The sequence below is a fragment of the Coregonus clupeaformis genome, chromosome 15 (assembly GCF_020615455.1).
Source record: "Coregonus clupeaformis isolate EN_2021a chromosome 15, ASM2061545v1, whole genome shotgun sequence".
Lineage (NCBI taxonomy): Eukaryota > Metazoa > Chordata > Actinopteri > Salmoniformes > Salmonidae > Coregonus > Coregonus clupeaformis.
In genome coordinates, this window is record NC_059206.1 from 26,102,157 (window position 1) to 26,112,539 (window position 10,383).

A 10,383-nucleotide genomic window follows, 5' to 3' on the forward strand; every position below is an offset into this window, starting at 1 on the left:
GCATTCCCATTATTGCTCAACCGAACAATGTCATATAGGCCACGGAAGCTACATTTCTCTTGAAACCTTATGCAAAGACCACAGACTTCTTATACAAAAAAATTAAACAAAATAAATTACTTGAATGACCGAACTGGACAACAACCTTTTATCGTTGGTGCTACAGTGCATTTCCTCTTTAAGTAGACAAGCAGCTCCACTATGACACAAACAGTTACTGTGCCAGGCACTTGGGAGTTATAGTAGGAAAGATGCTGCCCCCAAAACACCTCTAGCCAAGAGCGTTCCTTGCAAACTCTACACTTGCCAATCCCAACAATGCTCATTTTATCCCAGACATTTCTTCATAATTTTGTAAAATAATTGCATTTTGTACAAAATAAAATCAACGCTTGAATTGCAATTTCGCTGATATTTACAGAATCCTTAAAGATGACTAGTTGGACATGCCATTTTGTGGGCAGACGGCACTGTTTGCTATCAGCTATCTGTATTTGTCACATTAGTGTCATGACGTCAGTGGAGTTTAACATGTTATGAGATATAGCTATCTAAACCCTTTTCTAACAGTGCAGAAAAAAAGAAAATAACGATTTTTTTTATATATAAATACATCAGTATCATCTCTAACCTTTTTACATAATACATACGCTTGCAAGTATTTCATTTTTTAAATGAATATATTTAGGGTTTAATTGTTCTTATCGCAACCGCTTTCCTTCCATAAGATTAGCTGAACAAGAGGCCACAGCACTTTTCCACTCTTTAAGCTTGTGAGGGAGGGTGTATCCCCTTGCTAACTGAGGGCTCCCAGACCAGGGGATTTGGTTGCCTCCCAAGGAGTGCGCACGCATTACTTAACCTGACATCCCTCGCAAAAAAACATTACAATTGAAGTAATAAGGATAGATACTGCCAAGTCTTCAACATCCTCCTTCTCCAAACCTCCACCTTTCGTTCTGTCCCCATCTTACCAATATAACCAATATAGCTGATAGCATCTCAAACTCATTTGGCGAAACAGTCTGCTAACTGATCTATACATTGGGAATTTGGTCATATTTCGTTTTTTTTATGCTTGTGTGTGTTTGTTTTCCAGAGTATTTGCAGTGGACAATGCTGTTGTTGCGTTCACGCTTCGTTCTCTGTTGGTGGTGTGTTGTTAGCTGTAACCATGGAGTCCGGTTTGCGAGTCATTCTATCCAACTCTGTCTGGACGTCAGTCAAAACCGGCTTCTGCCCTTGGAAAATAAAAGAGAGAACAGAAAGTAATCTCCTGTAGCTTCTGTGCCTGTACTATAAATAAGACATTGACTGTTATGGCCAGCAAGCAGATGGAAACTGATGAGATGTGGTCCCATGCTAAATGACTTCAGTTGTATCACGTGACAGGTGCACACATGCAAAACCAATCATGAGACACTAAAAAACATTCCATGCATATTCTTTCAGTTTTATGTCATTAGCTGCCCGAGGCCAGTAGGATACAAGGCCATGCAAGTATGCTGGGACAATGGGTTAATACAACTTCATACTGAATGGATGAACAGAAACAAGGGAAATAAGCAGTGAGCCGTGGTATGTGCTTGGGGTCATTTGGGGTGGTTTTGTGACATTTTGCAGCCAGAGAATGACACACTGTTAACAGCTGTGTTGTCCCATGCATACAGGCCTTTCACAAGTTCCTCCAGTGGCAGAGGAGTTGAGTGGAACTCTTCCCCTCCTCTAGGACCTGCCAAGAACTCCCTTTTCCCCCTCTCTTTCTCTCAGGCTCTAGGGGTGAACCTCCAGACAACAGCATGGTCCAAAGGCAACAACATGAGGCAGTTAAACCAGAGACAAGCCAGTGACGCCCTGGATGGCCAGGCCAGAGGAGACTGTACCTGTTTTCTTGACTGATCCTGGAGATCCTGCTCCTGCAGCTCCGGTGCCTGGACTCCCAGGGGACCCAGTCTTTTTACTCAAAAGGCTGTTAAAGAAGTTGGCCAAAACTCCCTCGTTTGCTGCTGCTCCTGAGACACAAACACATGAGACGAGCATCCCTTAGGATCAGAACCATGAGATTTAAAGGAGAAATCTATTTCTTCCATACAATTCAGGCACGCAACAGTTATTACTGTATGATCATGATATTCATCATTTCATCATAAAAAAACATTATCAGTGCACATACAGGATCATACTTTAACTGGAACACGATTTACATAATTCAATGCACATGCTTTCCTAGAGGATTAACTGTCCATTTTCGTATAGCGTATCCAAATCCTTTCCTCCCTACATGTCCTTGCCAACAGCAACCAACTACAGGGTGGGGGATGCAGGTCTCAATTAAATTTGGTTTAATTTAAGCAGATCTATTCACGCTGGTATGCACGGCTCCCCCACTGAGCTTAATGGAGAAAATGTCTATATTTCTCCCGAAGCAAGGCCAGCGGCCGGAGGTGTGCAGGAATCCATTGTTTATGGAATTATTTCAATAGCTACCTCAGGGGGGCAGTGGTTACACAGCAGTCATACACTTCCAACACCAAAAAGAAGTGTTGCCCAAATGACTACCAGTTCTCATTCAACAGTTTCCATGGTGCTCTGTAAAAATAAAGGTGGGCAGTAAGTTCCAGTGGTCCAACTTACCCTTCATGTTGGGGTCAGGTTTCTTGACCGCGGTCATTGGCGAGACGCTGGCCACATTGGTAGGGCCTGTACGGCCAGTGGGCCGAGGAGAGCCAGAAGCAGTCCGTCCAGGAGATTCCTGAAACACAGACAGAAGACAGAGAGCGGAGTACAGTGAGGCAAATTAAATTAAATCATGGCTCCTATTGATGAACTGACTGTCATCAAACACTCATTTGTCAAGAAAATGTGGTCAAGAAATGTAAAAAAGTGTGGTTGATGTTATCACACTTACTGTTGCTCCTCTTGTTGGTGTGGCCGGCTGCTTGGCCAGCAAAGACTTAAGAACAGACAAAAATAAAATGGATGTGAGACAATTCAATTTTATTTTCACATATTTTTCCTGAAATAAATTGGGCCCAAAAGAATTCAGCATTTTTATCTTATATTTTCCAACCCCCATAACATTCCCAGAAACACTTTCTTACATCACAGTTTATGGGCATAGTAGAAACAAACACTGTCTGGATGGACACTGGTAGCTTAACCTAACAGGGACTGAAGCCCAGCACAAAGAGAAAGCGCTCTTTGCCCTGAGGCAACCACGTGACCTCTCAGAAACAACACCCTTTCAACCAATTATGCTTAAGCCCTGGGAGTTCTCAGGCTCCTGATTGGCCAGTGAGGAAGGGCAGAATAGGACCCCAGGCTTTGAAGCCTGGGAAAGGCTAATAAAATGAAACTGGCTCCACTATCCACAATCATAGCTTTGAACAAAACCAATCATTTTTTTCTCAGATCACTACCATCTAGTGTGCATCTTTAGAAGATAAGATAACATGGAATTGCAAACATGAAAGGCATCCCAGAACTGTGTGTTCCAGAATGTAAACAAACACACATACCTGTTGCTTCATAAGGAACACCTGCTCGTCCTCCGCGTTGACCTCCTTATCATGAACCAGCTGGAGAGAGAAGGCGTGAATGTCAAACCAAGGGAGATGCATATGGAAAATGAGTAAAATGCCAAGTAATGTCTCTTATCTGTAGAAATCTCATGAGCCTACCTTCCGTACTGGAGGCTTCATGATGAATTCTTCAAAGGGGTCTTCAGGTCTCACTGTTGTGAAATTCTCATGCAAAATTGCAATCTTCTTCTCATTGTCCCATCCAGATGGTCTAGGAAAAGAAAATAGTTTTGTTTGATACTTGATGCACTTCCCACGGGGGTCCAGTATGAAAAATATATGCACTCACTAACTGGAAGTCGCTCTGGATAAGAGCGTCTGCTAAATGACTAAAATGTAAATGTAACCAACAGCTTGTTAAAATAACCTTCAAAGACAATACAGTACATGTTCATATAACTTCAGAACTGTCCACCAGTCATATCTGGGGGCAGATAGCCTAGCTTTTAAGAGCGTTGGGCCAGTAACCCCCCCCCCGTTAGTCATCGCATACCTTAGAAAGCTATTTATAACTTATCAGAAATGTCCAGATCAACTAGCCCATGTCAGCTAACGTTTTTTAAATTACATTTTAGCCCATAGATATTGTTGTAATTTTTATGTCACTCAAATATCACGACTACACATTAGACATGGCAAAAATATATAGAATTGCAAGAAGATTAGCTTTAAAACGGGAAAATGTTATTTGCACCCCATAACAAAATGTGTAGAATTGCAGGAAATACGTTTTAAACCTGCAAAATTCTCTCCAACAAGAGGGGTGTGAAAAGTCTGTCACAAACGTTGCTTGTGCCCATAGAAATAGACGTGGCGCGGGATGTTCCCCAACGCTGGAAGGGAGGGCCCCGAGTGAATACGTTTGGGAACCCCTGTGCTAAATGACTTAAATGTTAAGATTTTAACCTCCTTTGTATTTTTGAGGAAATGAAAGGCCAAATCACAAGATGGAAAATACTGATTTCATTTGTCTCTGTTACCTCAATATGTGAGCACCTAACAGAGCATAAAGCATTCACTTACATCAGAATAGCATCCTTCTCCACCACTAAGGCAGGCGTGGTGAACTGGAAGTCGTATATTTTGTGCACTATGTATTTATAGAGGAGGTCCAGGTTCTTCTCCTCTTTGACGGAGGTGTAAATCAAGGCAGCTCCATCTGTCAGGTGGGATTAAGGAACATGCAGAGACATGATAGAACACTATTATGATATTGTATCTCTATGGTGGGGCCTGTCATTCTAACAAGGGGGAGTGTTAAGTGTTTGAGTGGAAAGGATACACTGTAAGCAGAATCGTCGGATGTGGGACTGGATGAAGTCGAAGTGCTCCTCTCTGAAGTCGTGCTCCTTCTCTAAAACACTGACTGCATCACACTGTGGAGAGAGAGACATCGTTAGAACACTGCACATAGCCATAATGACATTTGAAATGTCTTGATTCCTTTGAAAGTAATGTTTACTGTTCATTTTTGATTGTTTATTTCACTTGCTTTGGCAATGTAAACATGTGTTTCCCATGCCAATAAAACCCTTTGAATTGGGGAGAGAACGAGAGAAGAACGAGAGAGAGAGAAGTACACAGCAATTAGGCTACAACTGGAGCAAGAAAACTCTCTCCTTCCCTCCCTCCAGGAAGGAACAGTAAAACCCGGCAGGCAGGCACCACCCTGTCTCTCACACACAGATACACTTCCCCACAGTGACCACAAGATGGGAACCTTGACAACAACAAGGCTGACTGGCTGAGCATGACTCAGGAAATGCCAGGCTAGCACTTGTGACGGCAAGAGGTAGTGGGTTCGATCCCCGGGACCACCCATACACAAAAAAAAAAAATGTATGCACGCATGACTGTAAGTCGCTTTGGATAAAAGCGTCTGCTAAATGGCATATTATTATTATTATTACTTCCTGAAATAAAAAACGTCAGTAGAAAAGACAGCAGGCCTGGTTAAATATGCAGGAGCCGGTCATTAAATATACATACCCAAGTGCCACACTCTGTGGGACAAAGGGATACTTCGGGATTTTGGCAATGAGGCTCTTTATCTACTTTCCCAGAGTCAGATGAACTTGTGGATAGCATTTTTATAGGTCTCTGTGTCCAGTATGAAGGAAGTTAGGGATAGTTTCGCGAGCCAGTGCTAACTGGCGTTAGCACAATGACTGGAAGTCTATGGTATCGGCTAGCATGATTCACCATTTAACCTGTGTATCTGTGTCAGCGAGTAAACTGGTATTCACATTCCTTATAACTCCGTAAACTGCAGCAGGTGGTGCAATGTATAGTTCTCACTGAATCTGTCATGATCAAAATCCATGACATAATGGATTTAGAAAATACAGCAAATAGTCTGAAAATATGGAACACCAAATGACAGCAATCTCTTCAAAGACATACCACACTTCAAATCCACAAAATCCCTATGTATAGTGCCTGGAGAGGACACTTCACTAATGCTCTGAGAGTATGTTCAACAAACTGTACAAAAGACCAAGATGAATTCCCCAGGAGTGAAATAACCCTTTCCTCCCTAAAGGCAGAAGAGAAACACAAAAACAGTGAGCCGTGAAAACACATTTCACTCGTCCTCGTCATGACTAGCATGTGAAGTACTAATGACTGTGTTCTTTTAAAGCAGCCATTTGCCAGAAGCTCATGGACATGGAATAATGTGGTGCTTTCATGGGCTGAAGATGCTGCCTCACGGGCAACACTAAAAACCAACAACACAAGATGAGTGATGATCAGGCACCAACCGTGAAATGGACGGCCAGAGTGGAGAGTCAACTGTGTACTAGTTAGTTGTGGGCCCATGTGGAGCCTGAGGCTCAGTGTTGTTTAAAATCTTTCAGTACAAAAATTGGCTATTCATTTCAATACTGGTGCCTAAAAATGGTAGGCTACTTCTTTCAGGTACCTATATTCAACCAGACAGCCTCAACTTACCTTTGTGCAAACGATTAGTACTGGAATGCCCAGGTTGTGTGTGAGTACGTTGTCCCCGAGCGGTAGCACCACGCCCTCGTCATCCCCCCCTGCTGGGGGAGCCCGTCTCTGGGGAGAGGCTGGGTCGGCTCCCTCCGGCTCTGTGTACTCCTGAAAGGCCTTCACCACTGTGGGGCAGACAGGGGACGGCCGCATTGGTTAGGCTAGCCGCAATGCACCTTTTTCATTTGGAGGATCAATAATCTTTACATGATTTAACACAGGTTTTATAGAGAGCATACAGAGCATTCGGAAGGTATTCAGACCCCTTGACTTTTTCCACATTGTTACGTTACAGCCTTATTCTAAAATGGATTAAATCGTTTTTTCCCCCCTCGTCAATCTACACACAATACCCCATAATGACAAAGCAAAAACAGGTTTTTAGAAATTATTGTAAATGTATACAAAATAATAAACGGAAATATCACATATACATAAGTATTCAGACCCTTTACTCAGTACTTTGTTGAAGCACCTTTGGCAGCGATTACAGCCTCGAGTCTCCTTGGGCATGACCCTACAAGCTTGAGTTTCTCCCATTCGGGGAGTTTCTCCCATTCTTCGAATCCTCTCAAGCTCTGTCAGGTTGGATGGCGGCGTCGCTGCACAGCTATTTTCAGGTCTCTCCAGAGATGTTTAATCGGGTTCAAGTCCGGGCTCTGGCTGGACCACTCAAGGACATTCAGAGACTTGTCTCGAAACCACTCCTGCGTTGTCTTGGCTGTGTGCTTAGGGTCGTTGTCTTGTTGGAAGGTGAACCGTCGCCCCCCAGTGTAAGGTCCTGAGCGCACTGGAGCAGGTTTCCATCAAGGATCTCTGTACTTTGTTCCTTTCATCTTTCCCTTGATCCTGACTAGTCTCCCAGTCCCTGCTGCTGAAAAACATTCCCACAACATGATGCTGCCACCACCATGCATCACCATATATCACTGAATGGTGCCAGGTTTCCTCCAGACGTGACGTTTGGTATTCAGGCCAAAGAGTTCAATCTTGGTTTCAGACCAGAGAATCGTGTTTCTCATGGTCTGAGAGTCTTTAGGTGCCTTTTGGCTAAGTCCAAGCGGGCAGTCATGTGCCTTTTACTGAGGAGTGGCTTCCGTCTGGCCACTCTACCATAAAGGCCTGATTGGTGGAGTGCTGCAGATATGGTTGTCCTTCTGGAAGGTTCTCCCATCTCCACAGAAGAACTCTGGAGCTCTGTCAGAGTGACCATTGGGTTCTTGGTCACCTCCCTGACCAAGGCCCTTCTCCCCCGATTGCTCAGTTTGGCTGGGTGGCCAGCTCTAGGAAGAGTCTTGGTGGTTCCAAACTTCTTCCATTTAAGAATGATGGAGGCCACTGTGTTCTTGGGGACCTTCAATGCTGCAGAAATGTTTTGGTACCCTTCCCCAGATTGTGCCTCGACACAATCCTGTCTCGGAGCTCTACGGACAATTCCTTCGACCTCATGGCTTGGTTTTGCTCTAACATGCACTGTCAACTGTTGGACCTTATGTAGACAGGTGTGTGCCTTCCAAATCATGTCCAATCAATTGAATTTACCACAGGTGGATTCCAATTAAGATATAGAAACATCTCAAGGATGATCGATGGAAACCGGATGCACCTGAGCTCAATTTCGAGTCTCATAGCAAAGGGTCTGAATACTTATTTAAATAAGGTAATCAGTTTTTTACTTTTGCAAACATTTCTAAAAACCTGTTTTTGCTTAGTCATTATGGGTTATTGTGTGTAGATTGATGAGGAAAATTTTTCATTTAAATCAATTTTAGAATAAGGCTGTAACGTAACAAAATGTGGAAAAAGGGAAGGGGTCTGAATACTTTCCGAATGCACTGTATATTTTCTTCTGATTGAATTAAAGCATGCAGGACAGCGTCACAAATGGGTACTCCATAACTAAGGGCCTGAGTTATTAAAGGCCAAGTGACCTGACATGGAAAACATTTAGTCCCCATTCTTAACAGATGTTGAGTTTCTGCTTTCCTCTCCTGTAGGGAAGGACTGGAGTCTTACCCTTGGCTATGCACTCAGCCACTCACACTCCCTGTTCCCCATACCTTCTCACTGAGCTCCAGAGCTTGCTGCACCAGGTCTGTAGACATGAGCTGATCTGACAGCACTTCCTCTCCTGCCTGCTCCAGCTAGCTCCACTGCCCAGACTGGAGAATAACTCCCACTGTGTTTTACACACAAATAACTAACTTGCTGTAGTCGCAGACAACAACCCATCCATCCATCATCTCTATCTATTCATGCCACTATGTGCTGTCGACTCCATCTAAAACAGAAAACCAAAAGGATACTTAGCTTCACCTAGACTTGCTACAGGACGCAACCCTTGAGACTGTAGTCGGTAGATATGTAAACAAGTGCAAAAGCTTTTAGTACGACTCACTAAGCTTTCAGTACGACTTGCTAATATATTTATACCCCAAAGAGCTTTAATAACATGATTAGTAAGAGAATGATGGATCCATATATTGCTACTGCAAAACACAACAAAGTCTAGGTCTATTTTGGTATAAAGCAGAAGCATAACTCCCAATAGGGCACTGCTGCAGGTAGCTGTATTGGCAGTCTGTCCCCTGTATGCATCCCAGCACATTAGCTGTGAGTAGTGGTCTGGGAAGGCACTTCCCCTTCCTCAGGAACCTGAGGAATGTGGTTACGGCTGACCCAGAGAGCCAGTGTTGCTACAGCACTTTTCTCCACCAGGAACTGAACAGAACAACCCTTAGGGTGCTGGGCTGCCTGGACTGGGCCCTGTGATGTAAACTCCAGCTGATTGGGAGCAGGGATGGGATCAGACTGCTCTGATCTGTGCCAGCTAAAGCTACAGGGGGCCAGCTGAGCCTGGACACAACAGACTCAACTAACAAAGACAAACCAAAAGATACAAATGTGCAATTGCCTTAGTGTAACGCAATGGCATTTAGACTGTTGGACAAACAATTGTATCCAAAGAACTCAAATAACTGGGTGTACAAAAAAAATGCATCGCTCACATGGTATTCCTTGAAGAACACATTCTTAGGCAGGCACTGCTCAGCCATTGAGCTATGTTTTTTCTCCTTGAATATTTTGGTAGACTGCCTTGGTGGGAGTGACATACATAGCTTAGGCCTACATTTCTTACATAAACCGGCTGAGCGGCAAAACGTCTTTACTGAGGTAATAACAGTAAAGTGCCTGTCAGAAAGGTGCAGTGGTCACCCTTCATCTGTACAGTAATAAATCCAGATTTCTCATCATTCAGACACCACTTTAAAATCAGAAGGACAGACAGAGACAAGAGCGTGAATCATCCATCGTTCGACTTTGCCCACTTAACCATTCTAGTACAAATATAGGTGGGGCCAAATAGCTTTACAGTGTAAGCATTAGCCTTGATATGACTTTATGACCAATTTGAAGCATAATTGCCTGGTTGCTCCTGCAAGACCCTTCAGCTTTGTGGCCTATAATGCAGAGACATAACAGAAAGATATTGCTGAATCCTGATAACAACAGTTGTGAATAGAAAACTGTTGCTTTGTGCTATTTCAGTACATGATACAGCAAGGATTGGTTCTGCTAGAGAGCACCATCAAGCTGCTCCAGTTTCAACTGGGCCAGAACATCCTGCCCACTCGATATCCCTTCCATGCTTAGACTCACTCTGGTGTCAAAAGAAACCATGATGCAACACTGCTGTAAGAGTGCCTGGACCTGGACACCGGCCATGCCTCCTCCTCCCTTTGGATATGTCGCACTAGTCCAGTCCTTCTCAAATAGTGGGGGGCTCGGAGCGATGCCAGGGGGGGGG

The 10,383-nt window shown here is 43.8% G+C and overlaps 1 protein-coding gene across 1 annotated transcript; it reads right to left on the bottom strand.

Annotated features, from left to right (window-relative positions):
* Positions 1–1,078: 1,078 nt before the first annotated feature.
* LOC121548392 (cytoplasmic dynein 1 light intermediate chain 2) lies at positions 1,079–6,728 on the bottom strand. Its single transcript, XM_045225358.1, has 9 exons — positions 6,534–6,728; positions 4,864–4,957; positions 4,605–4,740; positions 3,681–3,792; positions 3,519–3,578; positions 2,909–2,953; positions 2,635–2,752; positions 1,884–2,012; positions 1,079–1,241 (listed from the first exon to the last, which is right to left on the bottom strand). Exons 1-9 carry the CDS (start codon positions 6,726–6,728, stop codon positions 1,132–1,134), a joined length of 999 nt encoding a protein of 332 aa, XP_045081293.1. The 3' UTR covers positions 1,079–1,131.
* Positions 6,729–10,383: the final 3,655 nt, after the last annotated feature.